The sequence below is a fragment of the Canis lupus genome, chromosome 1 (genome assembly GCF_048164855.1).
Source record: "Canis lupus baileyi chromosome 1, mCanLup2.hap1, whole genome shotgun sequence".
Classification (NCBI taxonomy): Eukaryota; Metazoa; Chordata; class Mammalia; order Carnivora; family Canidae; genus Canis; species Canis lupus.
The window spans coordinates 54,455,000-54,479,763 of NC_132838.1; the positions used below are offsets into that span (position 1 = coordinate 54,455,000).

Below are 24,764 nucleotides of genomic sequence, written 5' to 3' on the forward strand. Positions count from 1 at the left end.
TTGTGAAATGAAATTTACACTAAAAGTAACCATACTACACTTTTAAAGAAAACTGGACTTCTACAAAGCTCAGGTTGCCTAAAGCTGTTTTAACCTGTGTAATCAGGAAAATATGGACTTTGCCTGTACAGACAGCGAATTGCTGTGCATTATGTTGTACACGTGGAAGTAACACAATGTTACATGTTGATTAAAGCTCAGTAAACACTAACCTTGATTCCCTTCCGATCTAGCTTCCACCCTCTTTCTTATCTCCCTTTTAAGGCAAAACTGTATAAAATGATTATCTCTATTTGCTGCCTTCAAATTCTCTTCCCTTTCTCAAACTCGCTCTGTTTCAATGAAACAGCTTCTATTAAGATCATCATCGACTTCCACATTGCCAAGTCCACAGGGTAACTCTCAGCTCCCTTAAAATATGGGCATTTGATGTAGTTGACTATTGTTTTTGACTAGACATAATGTTTCTGCATGCATGCACCCATAGCATGGCTCTCCCCTGCCTCTGGGACACTTCTTTTCAGTCTTTGTAAGCCTTTCTCCTATCTCAGGTTTCTAAATGTCCTGGCCCTGGGCTGGTCTTTGCATTTTCTTCTCTACTGAAACCACTCTCACTTCCTAGATGATCTCAACCAGTCTCGCATTGTTACATCCTGTCTCTACACTGGTGGTTCTTAAATCACCCATATTACTAAGAAATCTCTAATTCACTTCATTCATCTCAACTCGACTCCTATATCCAGCTACCTCCTTAACATCTCTTTTTTAGAAATCCATTAGGTATCTCAAATAGCACTTCCAAACTTGAGCACCTCATGACTTCCCCACCTCACGCTGACTTCCTACAAACCTTCCCATCCATTTAATGGTAACCCATCTACCCATTTCATCAGGCAAAATAGAAATGCCATCATTTCTCCTTTCTTGTTTTATACCATACGTCTGGATTAATCAGCAACTCTTGTTAGCTCTACTTTCCAAATAGATCTAGAATTGCATCTATCAATCCAAGCACTGCTCCCCATCTCCATTATCCAGTAACCTAGTCTAAATCATCTTTATCGCTTATAGGATTACTGCACTGACCTATTTGTCATTACCTGGCAATGAAAAACTATTCTTTTAAAGTGCTGCTATGTTTATTTACTTAGGATTTCTGCACTTATGATTGCACTAGTAAAAATGGTTGGTAGTTTTTTGTTTTGTGAAAGGCTCTAACTTTTTTATCAGGATAAACCTCCCTCCTAGAACGAGTTCTTTCCCTAACTTTTGAAATATACACTCTGTACTATGTAGGAGTTATCTCCTCTTTAATGCTTGGTGGAATTATCCAGTAAAGCTTTTGGATATCATGCCATTTTAGGTGGTTTTCACTAATTCTTCAGATTTTTCATTGGTTAGTATATATTTCAGTTTCTTAACTCTTCTTCAGTTTTGATAATTTAGAATTTCCTCAAAATTGACCATTATATCCAAATTTTCATATATATTAGTACACAATACTCCCTATTAAATTATTCATAATCTCTGTGTTTATGGGTATATTCCTTTTCTCATTCCTTAACATTTGTATTTTACTTCTTGAACAGATTGCCCTATTTTACCAATCCATTTAAGAAAATACTTCTTGTGGTATTAATCACATCTATATTTTAAATTGTGAATCATTAATTTCTTCTCTTATTAATTCCCCCCTCTGCTTTTTAAAAGTTTATTTTTGGTGTTCTAATAAATGAATATAAGAATGTAAATTTTCATCCTGTTTTGGCTGCATCCTGTAAATTTGGTTGATTTTGTCCCCATTTTACATTTGAAACTTTGAAAAGTTATTTTTTAAAAGGTCACTCAGATAAATAGTGGCAATGTAGGAATTCAAATCTACGTGTGATTTACACTGTATCAGACAAGCTCTGTTAAATATATCAGAACAAAAGGCACAGAGATGCAATTCACACAAAAACAAATATACCTATTTAACTATGGAAGGATGCTTATTTGCTTTTTTAAAAAAAGATCTCTATTTATTTGAGAGAGAGAGAGAGAAAGAGAGAGAGAGAGAGTGCATGCAAGCATGAGCAGGGGGAGGAGCAGAGGAAGAGGGAGAAGCAGACCCTCCACTGAGCAGGGAGCCTGAAGTCAAACTTTTAACCACTGAGCCACCCAGGCACACCACTTATTTGCTTTAAATAAAAATATTATTTTTAAACAATGTCATTGCTATTTATACAAAAGAAGATATATAATTGCTAATTTAATTTGGTTAAAATGAAAGTACAAACTGCAACAGTAAGCTGGTAAATGTGTATTAAATGTCATAAAATATTTACAGCCTTCATCATATTAATAACCTCAGATCCTAGCACTTTTCTTTAGGAAATATTTTGTAAGAATAAAATTGCCATATCCATAAAAATAATTGGTCTATGAAAAACAAAAACAATCTAAAGATCCAACAATCCAACCATGAGAAAGTAAAATAATACCACAGAGAAATTCAATGAGATATAGTCATTGAAGAGAATATTAGATGGCATAACATCACAAACTATTTATGGCATAATGCAAACTAAAAAAAATCTAGAAATTAAAACTGAACATGTACTATAACTACTACTATACAAATACATGCATGTGAAAAAGACCAGAAGAAAATATCCCTAACAGCTAACATTGACTGCATTAAGATGATCTTAATATTAATTCAGAAGCAGAGTTCTGATTTTTTTCAAACTACAAGTATAAATAACTTTAAGTGAATGAAAGCAGCTCTGGGTAAAGTAGATGAGAACAGCTGTGAGAAGAACCTTTGCAAAGGAAGTTGTTAGAGCATGATACTCAACCTCAAATACAGAAATAAGAGAGGTGCTAGAGAGACATTTTGACATATAAACTAGCAAACAAAAGGGGCTCATATCAAATAGTCTCGGTCTTCTCATAAATATGGAGTTAGCTATAATTTAAGAAGGATGGAGGGGCAACCTGGGTGGCTCAATCAGTAAAGTGTCCGACTTGTGGTTTCAGCTCAGGTCATGATCTCAGGGTCATGAGACTAAGCCCTGCATTTGGGCTCTGTGCTCTCCTAGGAGTCTGCTTGAGGTTTTCTCTCTCTCTTTTCCTCTGCGCCGCCCCTATCCCCCAACTCTCTCTAGTAAATAAATCTTGAAAAAATAAAAAATAAAAACAAGAATGATGGAGACAAGGTTAGGGTTGACGATTCAGAGAGGAAAAATGGTGAACCCCTGCCACATAAAAGAGGTCTTATCAAGCTTACATTACTAAACCAAGCAAAGGCAAACAGTACACCCAATCAGCAAAAGCAGCTCAGACTTAATAGAAACAGGTAACACAAATAACCAAACAGAAATGGAGACATTGAGAACTACATATCAGCAGTGTTTTTGCTGATACCGCTGCAGCGTACTCTACAAAAATTCCACTCACAGAAGAATCACAAAGGTGCATCACAATTCTCTGGCCAATGTTTTAAGGACTTCCTCTTAATTTGCAGATCGTTCACTCATTTCACTTCAAGGTTTAATGCCATGCTCCTTCTCAAACAGATTCCTACAGAGACTCTGGAAATCCTGAATTCTGACAGGGTGACTGACTAGTTATGGAGCACAGCCGGAGGGACGTCAAGTCAGGTGATGGCTGAGTTTTACTTCCAGTCACATGATGCAGCTGACTATGTCAATCCTCTTTCTCACACTTGCTTTTTGAAAGAAGATGTGTTTAAATAATCTACCCTAGATTTTATGCAGCATTGTAAGAACAGTCGATTAAGGAAATCCTATCATCCAACCCCTCAGGGTTGCACACTCTTTATGCAAAATGTCGTACAAAAACAATTTTAAGTTGCAAAGGAGAAAGAATAAAGATAATACAAATAAAATACAAAGGATTTGAACAGCGAGAGGAAACTCCTTGTGTTAAATTATCAAAATAGTCCTCAAAGCAAATGCTCAATTTTATATAAACTCTTTCCCTTCTATGTGAAACTGAGCACTGCTCTCACAATTTGAAATAAGTGCATTTGGAAGTGAAATAATCTACCTAACTCAAATTCCTATTCAACTGTACGAGGTCCTACCTAGCACCACTGTTATCATTTATTAGTATTCAGACATACAACCTAAACCTAAACTTTTGACTACTATTACAAAGCAGTATGACTTCAATCAAATAAAACTAGATTCCAGAAAGAAAAAGTTTAAATCAGTCTCTGACAGTGAAATGAACAAATAAAAGCAAGCAAACAGAAAAAAGCAAGGGGTGCAGGAAAAAGAGGGAAGTTTGCAAACATCTGCAGGCTGGTCTTTAGTGTTTCCATCACACCCTAGAAAGCTCCAGGCCTGCAAATCACCCACCATCACATGGAGTCCCATCCCAGGCAATTCCATATACCTACCAACCTAAACCACCTTCCACCCTCCCTCCCTGCTGAGCCCTGGAACACACGTTCTATCTATCGCATGGTCTATCGTCGGCAAACCCTCTCTTCTCAACCCCCCTGAGAGGAACAGTTGTGCATCTTTTTGCTGTAACTGAAACCTTCTTGCCTCCTGATCATACTGCTTCCTACACTAATGCTGAATAACATATAATGTAAAATTAATCTGTAGAATGTTGATCATGGGTATTAAACAGGTAATGCAGAAATTTCTTAATAAATGCAGTAACAGGTATTTTCTTTTATAAATATGAGCAAATGTGAACATATTTTATAATGAGCAAATATGAACATACTTTATAAATATGAGCAAAAGAGAGGTGCCTGGGTGGTTCAGTCAGTTAAGCATCCAAATCTGTATTTCTGCTCAGGTCATGATCTCAGGATCCTGACACTGAGCCCTGCGTCCCTGCTTGGGATTCTTTCTCTCCCTCTGCCCCTCCCTGCCCTAAAAATGAATGAATGAATGAATGAATGAATGAATGAATAAGTGCAAAAGAGTAACAATCTCAGGAAAAACAATTTTTTAAAACTTGTCATTCTAGGGATACCTGGCTGGCTCAGTCGGTGGAGTGTGTAGCTCTTGATGGTGGGGTTGTGGCTTCAAGCCCCATGCAGGGTGGAGACATTACTTAAAAATAAAATCTTAAAAAAAAGCCATCATTCAATAATCTTTCTCTTCTCCCTTTGTTAAAGAACTAAAAAAGATAAAACAGAGAAACACGAGGCAATGGCGGAAGCCGTGTGCCACTGACTTCATGAGGACCGAATACCAGTGAGACCAAATCGAACACAGTCCCCAAGGGCTTACTTCAAGTTTCCTGTCCTGGGAAACAGCAGTGTTGCATAAAGTTAATAACAAATGCTCTGGGGAGATTAATGACGTAGGATTCCAGCTGCATATGGCAAGTAGTGGACATGTGTTCCCTGTGTTCATGCAGCAGGGCCCTGATTTAGAAATACACTGAGAAATTCAAGGAAACCAGGATTCTCCAACAGAATCGAGCATCCCACCAATTTTATGAAATGACTAAATATACTGGACATAGTTGTACTATTTACTGGCTAAGTTAAAATGAAAATACTGCAAAGAAATCCTGATTCCAACACAGCAATTTGTTTCAGTCAACTACAGACGGGTGACAGAAGTCAAGTTCTCCTGAGGGAATGTCCACCACTCTGTCCCCTCATTGTCCTCCTTGGTCACCTCCTACCACATGGGTGTGGCTGGACCTCCCTAGCTAGTCTTCCCACACAGCATCTAACAGCATTCTAACAATATTTACACTTACAGTATGCAGACACAAGGAAAGTCTACCCATGAACACTAAAGCTAGCATCATTCAAAGATAAACATAAAAAAAGAAGTCAAGAAATGACCTCTCGACATATATAACAACATTAGGGACGTCTGGGTGGCTCAGCAGTTGAGTGTCTGCCTTCAGCTCAGGGGTGATCCTGGGGTCCTGAGATCGACTCCTGCATTGGGCTCCCCACGGGGAGCCTGCTTCTCTCTCTGCCTGTGTCTCTGCCTCTCTCTCATGAATAAGTAAATGAAATCTTTAAAAAAAAGAAAAGTTAAAAGGAAGAAAAATCACCCAAAATACTCAAGGCATGAGTATTATTCTGGTAAACCAGGATAATGCTACTTTGATATGTGAGAGGAAGAATATGCACAAAATGAATTTTAGGAAAGCAGTTGCTTTCAAAAGAACTAAAGAATTAATAAGAATTTACCAACAATGTTCAAAAGATGTGCTGCAGTGAAGACAAAGCACCAAAATACAGAAGTACCTTTAATTAAAAAGAGCCACTGTAAATTTAAGCAGAATTAGAAACAGTACAGAACAGAATTATGCTGCCGAAGTTCATGTCAAAGACGGTGAACATGAGTGTTTCCTCTAGAATACATTAAGAGAATGAGACAAGAGAAAGACTGGGTATTTGGTGATCTTAAAGAGAACAAAACAAAAAGGAAAGAACCAAGGCACCAAGAAAAAGGCAAACAAAATAACCTGAACTACAGAAAGACTTGTCAAATGAGTGAGAAAGCTCATCATATGCCAGGCTCACTTAACAAAAGCTAAAAAACATTCACATATAACCCAGCAAAAGTAATGAATTCCAATAGCAATTGACAATTTGCTAACTATTCAGAAAAGAAAAAAAAAAACAACATTTACGCAGACAGAAGTCAGGATATAATGTAGCCTATCGACAGCATTTTGAGGGACAAAGGCGTATCCCAGAATTCTAGAACAGGTGAGAGAATCTGCTATGTCCTAGCAACTCAGCATCCAAACACACTTATCTTGATACTTTCTTCCCCACTTCTCTCGCCAGAAATCTTCTTGACTTATAAGCTAGAACCACAATAGCAACCATACTAATAGTAATGACAGAAAAAAAGATTAAGTGACAGGTATGGCTGACAGCACCTCCCTCTCTCTCCAGCAGAGATGGCCCCCTGTGCGACCACGGCTTCCCTGCACACACTCAGCTCCGGCCTCCCGGCCCGCCTGCCCTGCACACTGCAGGCCTCCTGTCTCAGGCCTCTGTGCTCGCTGAGCCATCTGCCTGGGACCCTCCTCCCCCAGCCCTCAGCAAGGTTCAAGGCTTCACATCCCTCACCTGTTCCCTCAGTTACCCTCCTGGTGGGCCTCGCCTGGCTGCACACACATGCCCCCAGCCTGACACCCGTACCCTGGCTCTGTCTCTACAGTATTCCTTACCACAGACCAGTCAGTGCCCGTGGTAGTTACTTCTCCTGTTACTGCCTCCCCCCACTACCACATGGATGGAAATACCACGATGGGAGAGGTTCTGTGTAGTTTCTTCCCTCATGAGCCCAGGGGAATGAGGCTCAATTACTATGTGGTGACTGAATGACGATGTGCAATCAGAAAAATAGAGCAGACTGCTCAGATATGCTTCTTTGTTTTGTTTCATTCTGTTTTAAGTCGATTCCACACCCAGTGCAGAGCCCAATGCAGGGCTTGAACTCATGACCCTGAGATCAAGACCTGAGCTGAGATCTGGAGTCGAATGCTTAACCGACTGAGCCACCCAGGTGCCCCAGAAAATGCTGCTTTTAACAAGGCATGTGACACCGTATCTCACGTTATTATTATTATAGGTGAAATTTCCACGTGTAGCATTGTCCTATTTATGTAATAAACTGAAAAGGGGGCATAGGAAAACAACTGGGAAAAATTACTCAAATTTGTAGCTTCAAACCAGACAAGCAGAGAATGTTAGGTAACAGAAGTCAAGACTGAGGCTTTCCTCAAAGTGTTGGGATGGTCCAAAACAAGATAAAATGGAGCTTAAATAAATGCACAGTCCTACAGTTAAATTTATTTCTAAAAGTCTGTAGACAAATACGTTTTCTTGGTTTTCCTCACTTTACTGACGTTTCCTTCTTAATTTCCTTTGTGAACTTTTCCATGTCTTCTGCACGAAACAACTGGAGTGTCCAGAATTCAGTTCTCACAACTTTTTTTTTCCGTAGACAAACTCCCTGAGTGATGTCTTTCGTCCCAGGTCACTGTCTCTGTGCCACAGACCCCATATACATCTATGTCTCTCTATGGCCTTTCCTCTTGGCTCCACACTAGAAGCACTGGTTTTCTAAATATCTCCAATTTGATGTCTGATAACTCCAATTTCACTTGTTCAAGACTAATGTACTGAGTTCCCAGCCTTGCTCCCCCACTTTCGTCCTGCTGTCTCCCCAACAGTAGTAGAGAGAGACTTCATTCTGTCAGTGCTCAGACCAAACATACTGGGAGTCATTACGGATCCTGTCCTCACACCACAGAGAAGCCATGAGTGAAGCCTGTGAGCTCTTCCTTCTCAGTATGCCCCACATCTGATTACACTTCCCCATGACAGCCCTCACTCCGGTCATCATCGTCCCCTACCTGCACACCCAGACTGTCACTGGGTTGTCTCAGTCCATACGTACCCCCATGTATGCTCTCAGTCCAGCAGCTATCGTGACCTAAAAGTTCCCAAATGTTCTCAGAATTCAACCCACACCTGTACAGTGCATCATGAGGCCTTGAAACCCCCCTCTTTTACCCCAACCCCGTCCCCGCATTACTGTGTCTGCTCCAGCCATGTTGGCCTACCTCAGGACTTTGGTAGCATCTGCCACCTCCTCTTGGATGGTTTTCTTATTCCCTTATGTTCCTGCTCAAATATCAACTTATCAAATAAACTCCCCTGACCACCCTAGGTATATAATAAGCCAGTAAGTCCACTCCAGACTTACCACCACTCTCTAGAACTTACCAGCTTGATTCGTCTATGCATTTATCCTAGAACTTAGCATTGCCTGATATGTATAAATCAAAAAAAAATTTTCAACTGTCAACCACCCCCTTGCATACTGTGAGAACAAAACACTTTTTTGCTCACCACTATATCCCCAGCACCTGGACAACAATGTCTGGCACATAAATGCTCAATTAAGATCTGTTGATTGAATGGCAAGTAAGGAGGAAAACAGGGAGAGAGAGAGAGGGAAGAGAGAGAGGAAGGGTATAAGACTTAATTGACTTAATATAAAAAAATCTTAAGTTTGCTAAAGGATTAGTAAGCAGAAATGCTGGATAATTTCTTTAAAAAGTGAATTCTCCCTTAAAACTGTATTATAGATACATTGTTTCCAAGGAGTTATCTGTCCTGCCTTATGTTACCAGGGTCAGGCCACAACAGGTTTGTAATGTAATGTCACAGCTGCCACCTTCTAAAAATGTATTGATAATGGATATTTTGTCCAGAGAATGTCAACCTAGATGCTAAGGAGGCATTTGGGGGGAAATATTTTAAAAGTAGGTTATACTCCACTGGGAAAGAGGGGACATAACCCCTCTATTTAGAGAGATCTCATATGGAGTATGGTGTATAGTTTCTTTCTTTCTTTCTTTCTTTCTTTCTTTCTTTCTTTCTTTCTTTCTTTCTCTCTCTCTCTCTCTCTCTTTCTTTCTCCTTCCTTCCTTCCTTCCTTCCTTCCTTCCTTCCTTCCTTCCTTCCTTCCTTCCTTCCTTCCTTCCTTCCCTTTTTTTTGAGTTGCTACAAAAAAGTCAAAAACTATACAAATTAGAAAAGAAAAAAAAAAAGGAAAAACCCATGACAATTAAGGAGAAGTGGTTAGGTTCTAAATGAAAAAGTATCTTACAAAACTCAGAACTGTCTGTGGGTGCAACAATTGCCCTCACAAAGAACATGATTTTTGACAATGGACGTTCCCCAAACAGCCCTGTGGCCAACCACTGTCTACCAAAAGGTTGCACTACATATTTCTAAATCTTAATTTCAATTTAAAACAGTGGTGTACTATTATAGAAAGGAATTTCTGTGTATCAGTCTTAAAAACCCTGATGATATGGATTATATTCAGAAAAAAATATTTTAAAGATCTTGGCAACTATTCCATTATTCTATTATTATCTATTATCTACCTATTCTATTATCAGCTCATGTGTATAGTATTTCTCAACTGGAGATATACTTTCTCGAAATGTGGCATAAAATAAGAGAACCTTAATAAAATAACAGCAAAAAGAATAATCTCTATGTATAGTCTTGTCATCATTTCTAATGACCTTAAAAATAGTATGTGGTACTGTGTGAACACACAACATCTCTTCTCTCTTCATCCAAAAAGAAGGTGCTGGCATACTGAGAATGATGTGGCAATGTCATTATCTGAATCTGAGATGTCTTGCAGCAATATTTTGTGTAGCTAAAATATACAGAAATGTATTCACTAAATAAGTCCACTCTTCATCTATACAACTGTTCCACCCAAATGTAACCTAAGTTTATATTTAAAGAATTGGGATGCAATCACAGAATTGGTTATAACACTGTGGTACAAAACCTTTGTATGTGAGGACACTGGAGGCAAAGAGTGTTCTGGCAAACAGCTGAGTAGAGCTTGAACATACTGACATAAGCAAGTTATCAGAAGCACAATTCTAATCTTTGTTGTCAATACAACAAAATGTCAGGAAAACATGTGGATTGGTGAAAACCACCTCTTTGGGGGCATACCTTTCACCATCTCCCTCAAAAACAACACTGAAATCTAAAATTTCTTCAGAATTGTCAGTGTTAAATTGAGGTTAGGCATCTCTTATACTTTGGGTGAAAGAACAAAAGGGACTATTGATGAAGAAATTGTAGATTTCTCCCCCACCACCCCTGATTGGTGAGGTGCATGGTGCTACTTCAGAGATTCGAGATGGCTGCTCTGCTAATAGCAACATTGCAGGATCTTGTGACTCTGCCTGAGTGTGCCTGTTAGAACCCCCTCTTTAGTCTTTGCTGTACTCCCAGTGGCTGCAAAGCTTCCAGGCTGCCCCCTTGAGCCCCCAATACACACAGAAGCACCCAGACTTGGGAAATTTTTCGGGTGTGAGCTCCATTCAGAATGGAGGTCTCCAGTAAAACTCTGAGATTTACAGAAACCTTAAGAATCTGTAAAGGCTGCTACGGACAGAAGGAATTTTGTCCAATCTCCAGCAATGGCCCTGGTCCTTCCAGAGTTGTTCAGATAATCAAAAATCAAGGAATATACCTGTATACGTGATCCTATGAACATTACTTCAGTTTATATTTTATTAATAGTGATGTCTTACCTGAGACTGTATCAAATGCAATCCCAACTGATTATTTTCAATATTCCATGTTCAAGGTCTTTATTGTATACAGAATATACAATTCAAATATTTTTCATATGTAATTATTTCTAACTTTGTAGTACTAAGCACAGTTTGATAAATGCTTTCAGTACTCATGCCCCATAAGCTTTTAAGTTTGGTAAGTCTTTCTTAAAAGTTAACACTAAGTAATTTCTCTTGGACATGAAAACAGTGTATTTAAGACTTCTAAAAGTACTGAGGAATGTCATGTTTTGAATACACAAGCAGTCACCTTTTGTTCTCCTGCAAACAAGATGCAGGAACTCAAAGGCAGGGGCTGAGGAGAGCTGCTCAGTGGGGGAGCGAGCCTGAGGCAGAGGTTCCTGCTCCTTGGCTGGAGCAGCCCAATGCCATGTTGGGAATGCTTGTGTCAGTGTTTGGCTTCTCCTACAATTTTTCAAGAGAAGCCAGAAATCCAGTCTTTACATGCAGTCTCTCAATTTCTAACGTTGGCAACTCATTCAGAACACCCCATAAGCATGTGCAGCCCAGACAAAAGGCAGCTGTTAGCTGTGCTCACTTTGGGCACCTCCACTTTGCAATGGCTCTCCGTCCTGACTGCTCGTACTAATGAGTGATGCTCTGGAGCAGACCCTCAGGGTTTGCCATTATTTTTCTAATACTTTAACATGTGAGAGCAATGAGAAAATGTATGAAAGTATTTATTTCCTATCCTGTGGTGGCAGAAATTATATTCACATTACTTACCCGGCTGACTTCCTTAGGAGCCGATTCATCTGGCGGAAGGAAAAGGAAAGGAAAAACACAATTAGAAACTCTTGAGTAAATTCTGAAATATAGACTATATCACTCACTCTCAATAAACTGGAAGGCTGTTTTGCTATGTTCTCTCTTACAAAATCTAAGAATTTGGCTTAAAAAATTCTATCAAGTAAAGGTTAAACATAATAGAGTTAGATATACAAATAAAATTTGGAAGCAAACGAAATACCACAACAATTCACAGGCCATTCACAGAAGTTCTGAATGGGAACATCTGCAAATAATATTCTAAATGACACAACCACACAGATATCACAAGTGACCATGAACATCTGTGCTGCTGGGGTTAATTACAGCAATTCTTATTTACTGGAGTAAGACATGTCCCTGCATGGCAGCCTGGTCAAGGCACGAAAGACACCTGTCAGCAGGACAGCTTTGACCTGTGAGTCCTGGGCATGGTGGGGCTGCCTGTAGCAGCTTGTTAGCAGCATCTCCCATAAAGCGAGACTGATGGATGGATGTCACCTGGCCTAAGTCGACCCTCCAAGGAGATCTCGCTGTGGGGCGGGCCACATGAAACAGTACGCTTATGTGACCAACAGGGTACAAGAAAAAACTGGCCAAGGCTCCACCATTGGTCACTGGTTTTGAACCAAAGCATATTTATGTGGCCTTTACAGGCAGCACCTGCACTGGGCCTCTCCAGAGCCCTCAACGGGAGGCAGCCTTTAATATAATGCTAGTGCTATCCTGTGTCTCCTTCACTAATCAAATAATCAAATCCTATCTGACTACCACTATCAGCGCACACCGAACATGCCTCCAGACCTCATGTGTTCTGTGTTCCTCCAAAGCACCATCTAATTTATCTCGACACTGACAACATGTCCCACAAGTTCAAATGGCTGTGACTCTCCTTCCTCTTTCAATATCTGCATTAACTGCTGAGTCCTGTTTCTTTTATTCTAATCTTTCTCCAATCTGCTGCCTGCCACCATTTCTACACATAACACCACGTCTAGTGCCAAGTCACATTTTAACCAGCAGCCTCCAGACTGGTTGCTGGATCTAGTATCCGCCCTGGCAACCACCACACACACACACACACACACACACACACACACATGCACATACGTGCACGCAAACACATGCACATTCACATGCACACACACGCATACATCTGTCCTGTCCCTCAGAGGCTCCAGAACCTAAAGGAAACTAGATTTCAAAACTGGCTGTGTAAATGACTTTGCCTGGAGCCTTTCCAAAATTACCAAGCTTGGGACTACTGGATAGTAGATGCTCAATAAATAGTCCCTATTGTTTGGCATGACTGTATTAATACACGCTTGCTTAAATATGTTCATCTGATTGCTCCCTAGTGACTTCAGCACTGCATCTGACCCCTCAGAATGTCCCTAAGCATGTCAGAGGAAAAGCACTTAACTCTGCCCTCCACACTGAAGTCACATCACAGCAGAATTTCATCTACTCAATTCCCAACGCTTCACCCTTCCCAAACACCCCCAGAGGGGGGACTATGTGATTTAGTCACTACAACAAATGTATTAACAGATTCTAAAGTTACAGAGGTTTATATGTTCTTAACTTTTCTCTAAGAAATGCAGTGAGCATGGTCAGATGTCCCAGTGGATGAAGAAGCACATAAGGAAAAGCAGCAATTGTGCGAAAAGGTTTACTATCAGGAGTGAATGGTACTCAGGGCTGTGGCACTTAGGGACCTCCCACTTTCACAGTCTTCCTCAGATCTGAATGCTGGATCACGGGAAAAAGAATCTCAATGTCCAGATGTCTATAAATGCATGTACCCTTTGTTTTTTCCTTTAGTTTTGCGAGATGTTTCTCAAAACTTGACGCTTGAGTGTGCATTAAGGTAACTCTACCAGTACGTATTTATACACATTGAAGGTGTACCTCCTATGAAATCCTCCAAGGGATTTTTTTCCTCATGAGTTGTTCTTCCCAAGGCTTTTAAAAAAATTATTAAAATGATGTTGAGATTGAAGAGGTTTTCTTCTTTTTTTTCTCTTATTAAATAAATTTCTTTTTCACAGTCATAGACATTTCCTCTCTGGAATTGGTTTTTGTTTTCTTGTTTATTCATCCCACCAGAATGTGAGCTCCGTGAGAATAGAGATACATGCCTGGCATATAATGATTCCATAGTACATATTTGTTGAATAAACAAATGTTAATTGAACCTCTAAAGCTGCATAAAAATTAGTGTCTGCTGTTGTGAACATTTTTGTTACTAATTTGATGCTCATGAATTATTCAAAATCTTGCATACATGGCAATTTCTTACTTTTCCATAATCCCCAACACCTTTCATTTTAAAGCAAACTTCATTGCTGAGCTGTGTGAAATATGGTTTCAACAATCCAGTCCTGACTGTGTGTTGGAAGTACAGAGACATTTCAGTCATGGGTTCTTAGAAGGAGACATTCTTAGCCCTGGGCTCTTAACCTGGAATTACTAGATGATTTGCAAGGACTTATGAACCACATGAGGAGAATGGGATGATCTTTCTGCTCCGTTAATTTGAAAATGTCCTTATGGAAAAAACTGTTTTTCAGAATCAAATTATTTTGTCAGGATATTAAGTCAAAATTAAGTACTTATAAATCTTTAAATCTGTGCATATATTTGTACTTTATTTATTTTTTATTTTTTAATAAATTTATTTTTATTGGTGTTCAATTTACCAACATACAGAATAACACCCAGTGCTCATCCCGTCAAGTGCCCCCCTCAGTGCCCGTCACCCATTCACCCCCACCCCCCGCCCTCCTCCCCTTCCACCACCCCTAGTTTGTTTCCCAGAACCCTCCTGTACTTTTATTTTTGTGATCACTTTAGATCATGCTTTGATATCAAGTGGGATTTCAGGAATGAATCCAAATATAGTTAAAACATAAAGGAATTTATACTCTGATGGCTGATTTGAAGTTCTATGGCTGCTTATCATGGTCTTTGCTCTGTGTTTAGTTTTGTGGCATTATTACTCTATGTTCCAAGAATGTGTTTTGAACAACTTCTACTTTTTAAATTGATCAATCGTTTCCTTGAAGTTTAACATACACTTTTACTAAATCTTCCATGGACAAGTTTAATTTCAGCGCTTATTCTGCAGTATAAGAAGGGAAGTTCAAGATGTCACATATTGATACTGTGCCTCCAAAGAAAAAAGGAAGGACTTCACTGTGTCTCTGTCCCATAAAACTGTCCACTCACTTCACTTTGAGGGTTTTGCAGGTGTTCTAATATACCTAAATGGAGCATATCTGTTGTCTCATTATGGAAAATACTTATTTCCCAAGAAAATTAACTAACTAGGCATTTTTTAACATAAAATTGACTGTTGAACAACATGAATGGGTTTTAACTGAACGGATCCACTTATACATGGATTTTTTTTTTGACAAATATACTACAGTACTGTAAATGTATTTTCTCTTACAGTTTTCTTAATATTTTCTGTTCTCTGGCATATTGCAGGACTACCATACATACATTAACATACAAAATGTGTTAATCTACTGTTTATGTTATTAGTATGGTTTTTTTTCTGGTCAACAGGAGGCTATTAGTAGATAAGTTTGGGGGAGTCAAAGGTTACATGTAGATTTTTGACTGTGGTGGGGGACAGGTCAGCACCCCTAAGTGCCATGGTGTTCTGTTCAAGGGTCAATTGTACTTCTATCTCCTAGGAGCTGGCATGGCTCTGTTCAGCCTCTTCCAACCATTCCTGCATTCTGCAGGAGCTGTGGAGCTTGTCTAAAGACAGCTGTCTTCTTACAATGCACTCTTAATGATTCAATCCCCAAATAGTCATCAGACATGTAATACATGTCAGATACTGAATAAATGTCTCAGTTGGCCCAATCAGTTTGAAGGGAAGAACTTAAATTTCATGGCTCTGAGAGAACCACAAGCATAATGACTGGCCCTAGCGTATCAATCATGAGGGGAGTCAGCCTGAAATCAGCTGACCTTGAAGCCTGGTCCACCTAGGGGCTCCTACATATGTGAGAGTTAATTTACCTATTTATTTAGCTGATTTTAGGAGGTCGAACTAAAAACTTTAGGAGGTCGAACTTTCTTGTTACCTCAAAAAAGCATGAAGGAATGTTAACAAGATGTTACTAGAACATTACTTTTATAACACTAATTTAACACACTGTTACTTAAAAGCTCCAGAAAGTTCTTCCATTCCTACCAAAAAATAAACAAATTCCTTTGCTAAGGATTTAAGTCCTCACAGTTTGGTTCTGCTCTGTTTTTCCAACTGGAGTATACAGCACATGGGACTCCCTTCCCACTCCAGTAAGACTAGTCTTACTAGAGAGTTCCAAGCATGTTTTGCTAACTCTTAACTCAAAATCTTCGTATCTTCAAACAGTAATTACTGAGTATCTACTAAAAGCCTGGCACTACTCTAGGTGCCTACAATATATCTCAGACCAAAAGAAAAAGAAAATAATCCTGTCCTCATGAAGCTTTATTTTAAAGGCAGAAGGGTGTCCGTAAACATGATAAAACACTAAATTATGCAGGAAGTTCTCAGGGCTCAATGCTTTAAAGTGGGAAACAAAGGGGCACACGTTAAGAAGCACTGGAGAACAGGTTAGGGGGAGTGGGCTGGAGAGCAGGTTAGGGGGAGTGGGGGAGGTAGGGGGCCAGAAAGCAGGAAGGAGTGGGCAGAGTGGGCCTCCTCCAGGTGTTGAGCTACAAAAACAGCTACCTGAGGAAAGTGTCTTCTAACCAGAGGGATCAGCCTGAGCAAAGACCCTGAGACCTGAGCATCCCTGCTGTTTCTTGTCAAAGTCTCAGCTTGCATTGTGCCCATGTCTCTCCCCGTTCAATCTGAATTACATTCTGCCTTCTGTTGATAGCTAGACACACGTGGGTGACTTAACATCTTGATTGAATAAAAGTTCTTGAAGACAAGAGACATCTAATATTTCTTTCCCATTACTGAAGAAAAAAGGCATTCCAAAAAATGATTCTTGAATGATTAAGATACAGATAAGAATGCTTCTGCATGCAGGGTATTTTTCTTCAGACGTCACCAGAGTGGTAAAACACTAGAGGATCATCGCTTTTGCCCGTGGTCTGTAACTTCTTAGTGTGACTCATAAGGACACCAATCACATTGCTTTCTCTCTTAATTTTTTAACAGTAAATGCGGGGCAGAAATGGAACAACATAAGCCACGTAATCAAGAACTTAAGCACCAGGTTAGCTAGTTTGTGCCAATAAACCCTCTACTTTGCAGAGTCACTAATGAGGAAACATGAAATAAACTATACATTTCTGGCTAATTGAAAGGTATAAAGAACTATATACTTGTAATATTCCTGGTCAAAAAAACAAAGGGGGAGAGGAATATCTAAGTCCACAAGCTGTAGCATAAGAAAGGAAAAGTTGTTATTTTTTCCTTGAAGGACTATAATGATTTTTAATAACTCAGAAAATCATGTTTTCTAGCATATGCTATTGTATTCTTTTGTACTTAATTCTACCTAAATAGAACGAGACCGTTCCTAGTGAGAGTTAGTCCACGAAGCTTTCCAATTCTATAAATTAAAAGCCATCAGGCTTAAAATGGTATACTGAGAAGTACAGGTGTTTTTCTATACATATAAAATGTAATAATTTACAAAGTAGTTTCCTTATATTTTATTTTGTAGATATGAGGATTAGGAATATGTACGGTAAATAAGAGCTATACATATAAGATAATAGAGTTCCTCTCTTATAGCTAACAGAAAATAGGGTAGCCCGGGTGGTTCAGTGGTTTAGCGCCGCCTTCAGCCCAGGGTGTGATCCTGGAGACCCGGGATCGAGTCCCACATCAGGCTCCCTGCATGGAGCCTGCTTCTCCCTCTGCCTGTGTCTCTGCCTCTGTCTCTCTGTCTCTCTCTGTCCCTAATAAATAAATAAACTATTTTAAAAAAGAAAATAATATACATATGTCCGATTTCACTTATCGAGGCCGCAGAAGCAAAGCTCAAGAAAGGTATCGTGACACAACCACCACGTTTTTTTCATTCTTTTGTACATAGTATAGAACTTAATAGTTCTAAGTGACCAAGAACTGTGTTGAGTCCATGACTGAACTTTTGTGTCCTAATCATTATCTGGATTGGCAACATGCTTGTGAGTAAATTGAACTGACTTTAAAGTTCACCATCAGAGAAATCTGAGTGAACCCATCCCAGATAGGCTAATATGCAGTAATGTTTTAAGTTGATTTTAATTTCTCAATTGATACTATCTGGGCTATTAAAATATATGAACAATTCTATCACCCTGACAGGAGAAACTGAAGTTATTAAATGTAAACTCTGTTAACATTTGGGAAATTATACAGTCTTAACATGGGAAATCTGTACTAAATAATGCCTTCCAAAATTCATAGTTTCAGGTGGCTAAGAAGCTGTAAGCTACTAAGAAATTTTAGAAATTATAAATAAAGAATTATTGACCTTTCCTAAAACTCTTACAATGTTTATGCATTTTAGGAATGCTTTTTATTTTGTTGCCTCAATATTGAGGAAGTGGGTAAATGAGAAATCCAAAAGCTTACCTGTCTTATTTATAAAAATGATAGGGCTTAGTATCAAAGTCTATACAGTCTGGGAGTTTTCTGAGGATGGAAACTGTCCCAGCTGTACTGCTCACTTCCCTACTCCCAAGATTCTCTGGAGTACATGAGATTCCACACAATATACATATGTCAACAGAGATCAGAACTGAAAACTGAAAATTGTACAAAATCCTGGCACTAAATAGATGATAAACCTCAAAAACTCAGAAAAAGGTTTAAACTTTGCTGACTCAATCATATTTTGAATTGCAATCACAATATTAATAAATAAGTTGGAAATGTGTTGCTAAAGTTTTTAGCTGTCTGCAAAACTCCATTTTTAAAACTAAGGTTCAAGTGATTCTTGGGTCTGCCATAGCCTACTTCCTACCAACTTCATTTTCACATTTTTGGACTTCTACTCGAAAGCTGTTCAAAGGAAAAGATAAAGGACTTTATTAAGTTTCTACCAAGTTGCTTCGTGTTCATTCCACCCACCCTGCAGTAGACAGAGGGAGTTTAGAATTCCGCCATTTCTTTTTAGTTTGTCCATATAAGGAAAACGGCAAGACTTTTGAAGAGTCTCACTTTATTAAAAAATAAAAATTCTCAATGCCTGAAGAAAGGTAAGGATTGTGAGTGGTTTTCTTCTGCTTCAGAGCAGCCGGCTGGCAGCACAGGAAGCCTGTTTGGGGACAGGGTCTGCTGGGGCCAAAGGGAGCCACGTGGTCTCAGCACAGAGAGTGAGTGAGGGTGGCCCGGTATGAGATACACTTACACCAGAGAACTGCTTATCCTCTACCAATGTGTTCATTTATGTTGCACACAGGTCTTCTTTAGTAGTGATACCAGCCCAAGGAGTAAAACAAACCAGGCAGACGCTAGTGTTCCTGAGGCATTAACACAAAATACTCAAAATGAAAAATGAATTTAATCATCCACAATTTTCAACAAATTGGCTCTTTCTTGTTACCACAATCCTACTCCTTCAACATTTCTAGTATCGCTTATGAAAAGTATGACTTCTAGATAATTCTGTATTAAAAGATTTTTAATTTGAAAGTAATAGCAGTTTACAGCTGAATCACCGAATGCTTACTTTCCCTTTGTCTGAAGTTTGATATGGATAATATTCGCTACAGTATGAAAATACTATGCCACTTTTGCTCATGAAGGATTAACTGCTACAGAAACTGTCTTCCAGTCATAAGTAGAAAACCAGACAAAATACATGAAACAAAAGCTTTTAGACACTGGTCAGCATGCGGCAGTTCCACACTGTAATCCCAGAGATAAAACATCTGAAAAGAACTTCAACGCTTATTCAGGATAAAAGCTCACAGGGAAATAGGAATTTAAGGGCATCTATGAGAAGCCTACAGCTGCCGCCATACCTGATGGTGAAAGATGAAATGCTTCCCCTTAAGATATGGAAGTAAGTAAGAATATTTACTTCACCATTCCTATGCAACATCATACTAGAGGTTCTAGCCAGCAAAATAAGACAAAAAAGAGTGTGTGGGGCTGCATGTATCTAGATAGACACACACATATAAACTTACAAGTTAAATAAAATTTATATTACATATAATGTCAATATTGTATGTATGGTATAGATTGGATTAGACAGAAAAAATAACACTCTTTATTCATATGATAGCTCGGGTTGGAAGTCCTAAGGAATTTACCAAAAACCCGATAGGAATGTAAGTAAGTGAATTTAGTAAGGTCATAAGATGCATGATCAGAAAAATCCAAGTACCAAATAGAGAAGCATACTGTTTATATAATACAAATGACCCAGAAAAGCCAAGTCAATTCTGAAAACTACAGAGGTTGTAGAAGTTGCACTTCATTCCAAAAGTCTCTACAGTGACATCAATCAAAGCTGGTGGGACTTCTCTGCATGTCCCAGCAGCACTAGTCCCTTGTCTATTTGATGACAGGCATCTTCACAGGTGTGAGGTAAAATAACACTGTAGTTTTCTATTTGCATTTCCCTGATGGTAAGGGATATTAATGTTCTATACTTTATACATGATTTTATTTGTCAATTATACCTCAACAGAGCTGAAACAAAAATAAAATACCTTGATGGTACCAACGTAACGACAGACAGTCGGTGAGCCGAAATAGAGAATCCAGGAATAGACGTATGCATATATGTGATTTTTCAACAAAAGTACCAAAGTTATTCACTGGAGAAGGGATTATCTTTCTAACAAATGGTGTTGGAATAAATGGATATTTATACAGAAAAAAAATCAAAACCAAAATTCAACCCTTCCCTCACACCACATATAAAAGTTTACTTGAAATGAATCAAATGAAGCTGCTCTAGCAATAGGCTGTCAGGGGTTCAGTGAGAGTTTCATGTAAGACCGGCTCAGGCAGCACCAGCTAGAGTCCATTTGGAGCTCTGACAGACGGGTGAGAGCCCCTGTCTCACATCCATCATGAATGAAAAGGCTCCGAGTCATGTTAGCCTGAGCAGTAGGTTCAACAGAATCCAGAAGAGAACATGAAAAGGCCAAAGGCTACTCACCATCACTACCAGAATGTTTTCTAAGTGTCCCTAAGTACCTAACTGTCTGATAGAAGAAAGGAATTTGGAAGAAGCTGTCCAAGACTAGAACTCTTAAATAAACACTTTGGAAAACAGTTTGGCACCTTCTGAAATCCTTGTCCTAGGTATTTATCTAAGACCAAGTATGCAAAACACCAAGAGTCCAAGAAACACCAAGTTAATGCAAACAAAAACAAAAACAAAGTAAATATTAGAGTAGAAGTGACTGAAACCTTTAATTGCTAAGATTATACATTTTCTATGATGAGTAGGAAATGTAATCCATGAGCAAGATGAGATCATATAAAATTATAGATTCTTTTATATAATCAAGTCAATCTTATTACTGTATTTAGAAAATGCTAAAGAATCATCATGAAATTCATTACTCTTTAGCATCCCTTCATCAAAATCATTTATAAAAGTGAGTTAAACATTTATCTTCAGAAAAGTTTGTTGAGTTAAAAAGCACTATAACCGTGTTTTCCTGGTAATTGGTAAAAGAGCTGATTGTGGAATAATTCCAGAATCGTACCAAGTACAAATTGGTTGAACAAGGATAGCCAAGAAGAAATAATTTTTTAGAATGTTATTTTGGAAAATTTGAGAAAATAACCACTGAACAGAGACAAATCTTATTCTTGAATTAAAATGCATTAAAGACCAATATTATGATGCCTTTCAATTAACATTATAAAAATTAACTGAGAATAGCCATAGTATTAAGTATCCAGAACTTAAAAATAAATTATACCATTATTTATCTGAGATAAATGATTACATAGTTTTCCTCTCTACTAAGATCCTGGGCCAATATACTTGAGGTCTCTAAACAAACTGGCCATAGTTCTGGAGCACAGATAGAACAGTGACCAGTTTGTTGAGGTTTCAAATCCAACAGAGCAATTGATTTGTTACCAGAAGATCTATTTCTTTATTTGCTTGTAATAGGCTCCAGGCCCAGGGTGAAGGAACCCAACGCAGGGTTTGAACTCATGATTCTGAGATCAAGAAATGGATGCTTAACCAAGTGAGCCACCCAGGCACACCAGATCTGTGATTTTTGGTACTGAGTATCATGATCTAAATTTTGGAGCTTCCAATAGTTTCCAAACTTTTTCTAACAGGGCACGTTTTTATTTTCAAATCAATTCTCATATGGAATAAACCAATATATTAAATAGATTAAAAGAAATATAGTAGCAGATATTGTAACTGGCTTAATATCAATTCCAACTGGCTATAAGATCTCCTTCCTGTCCTGGAAGTTAAAAACAACATCGTCAAATTTCCTTGCACCTGACCACATATACTATGAATGTGAGACTAAGTCCAGAACTGAGTTAAGTGGGAAGAAAGAAAGTGTGAGGTTCCCCCTCTTTCTGGAAAGATCAAAGCAGAGATAATGTGATCTATGGCTGCCAGACTTCTGTCTCCCTGGGATTCCTGAAGCCAAGGGAGAAGCTTTGCCAATCCCAGTGGAAGAGCTAAAATTCTGGAGCCTGGAGATTTTCTTGGTCACTCTGCCTACAGCTGACCTCTCCAGCCCTTTCAATAATTTTTAAGTTGCCCAATATATCATTTCTCTTTGTTTAAACTAGCTTAGATTGGTTTCTATTATCTATAAACAAACTCTGATGTGTTTTACTAGTAAAAATTTACTCTCAAAGTTAAAAATTATTACCCATCTCATTATAAAGTCAACAAATGAGAACAAAGAAGCTGTTCCGATTAACATAAAATTTGCAACAGGTGTTAATGGAAGATATCTGTAGTCTTACATCAAGTCTCAGAATCAGATTCATTTCTGGATTTTTCTTTCATAGACCCATAATAGCTCACATAGAAAACAAAATACAAAAGATAAAACATTGTTTTGGTAGGTTTGTTATTTGTTTGTTTTATAGACTTCCTTGCAAATTCAAAGCCTCTTGATTAAAATGACTCAGAAATTTAAGAGAGACATATTTACAAATGTTTCTTTCACAATTGAATCACTAAATACACAACAAATGCAAATATAAGTTTCTTTTAACAAGAAACAGTCAAACACACAATAAACCAACTCTTGCATATGTTGTGATCAAATATGTAATCAACCTTTCCAAAAAAAATTACTAGCCAAAACTTTACTAGTATGACAAATTCATAAGAAGTTCAAACAAATGTATAGATAGGTTACTATAAGTTTTATCTGAGTTCTGTGTAAAAATGAATAGAACCAACAATACAAAATTAATCTTCAGGCAGTCTCCAAGACTAAAACTTGGTATACTTAAATATTCCTGTTATTTAATGTAGTTTTAAATAGTTAAAACAGGGCAGCCCTGGTGGCTCAGTGATTTAGCGCCGCTTTCGGCCCAGGGTGTGATCCTGGAGACCTGGGATGGAGTCCCACATCGGACTCCCTGCATGGAGCCTGCTTCTCCCTCTGCCTGTGTCTCTGCTTCCGTGTCTCTCATGAATAAATAAATAAAATCTTAAAAAAAATTAAATAGTTAAAATACTTTAAATCGTACATTCCTGGAACCCCTAAAGCACTTCTGTAGAAGGATAGAATTCTAACGAAATCTCATAGCACAAAAACCACAACTAAGTGATTCCATTTCCTGGAACTTTCCTTTCTGTTTTATGCCACAATTAAAAAGAAAAGAAAATACTACTAATCCCAGGTTTGTGAATGATTTATAAAATGCAATATATTCAAATAGAATAAGCACAGAGGGTTGAGGTGTGAGGCACTTGGTCCAGATAATCATGTGTTAAATTCAATCCCAAATACACAAGATTTGCATGAATTCTGGGTGCATACACTTCAACTCCCCAGGTATTTCCTCTGGGTTGAAAGCTTAGTATTTTATCTCTTTATTGCTCCATAAATACTTAAGTATGTTTCTCTTTCAGTTCTACAATAACATTCATTGGGATTCCCCGTACAGAGGTGTCCTCTGCCTGCACAGCCCTACCCCGTGAGATGCTATCAGAAAGTTCAGCACCCTCCTTACACTCACCTGTCCCTACACTGATTTTTTGTTTTCTCCATATTACTTATGACCTCAGACATAATCTATAATGTGCTAATTTATTTTATTTTTAAAAATTTTTTAAGACTTTATTTATTCATGAGTGACAGAGAGAGAGAGAGAGAGAGAGAGGCAGAGACACAGGAAGAGGGAGAAGCAGGCTCCATGCAGGGAGCCCAACGCAAGACTCGATCTCGGGTCTCCAAGATCATGCCCTGGGCCGAAGGCAGGCGCTCAACCACTGAGCCACCCGGGTGTTCCTATAATGTGGTAATTTATTTATTTATTTTTTAATGTGCTAATTTATTATTTCATTGTTTGTCTTCCCTCTATCCCTCCTTTGTTCAGTGAGGGCAAAGACATTTCTTTTGGAATTCTATATGTTCAGTGCCTAGAACTACTCTGACACAAAGTAGATGATTCAGTAAATTTCTGTTAAATGAATGGATATATATATATATTATAATATATGTATATATATTATATATATATATATGCCACCCAGGTATCCCGATACATCATTTTCTAGCAATGAACTTCTAGCAATCCTTCTATGATTGCTTTAATTTAATAATTTCATGCTACCAAAAATACAAAATAAAATCAGTAACAGGTAATAGATGTGAAGCCATATATTGAATAGAAAATCTACACAACTCTCTGATATAGGTCA

At 38.4% G+C, this 24,764-nt stretch overlaps 1 protein-coding gene across 3 annotated transcripts in view; it reads right to left on the reverse strand.

The window, feature by feature from the left end:
• Window positions 1–24,764, reverse strand: part of PDE10A (phosphodiesterase 10A) — a 590,195-nt gene that overhangs the window by 106,855 nt on the left and 458,576 nt on the right. For all 3 annotated transcript variants that reach the window (XM_072830420.1, XM_072830410.1, XM_072830401.1), the window contains one exon: window positions 11,872–11,900. In XM_072830420.1, coding sequence (XP_072686521.1) covers window positions 11,872–11,900 — 29 coding nt within the window. The remainder of the gene's footprint in view (window positions 1–11,871; window positions 11,901–24,764) is intronic.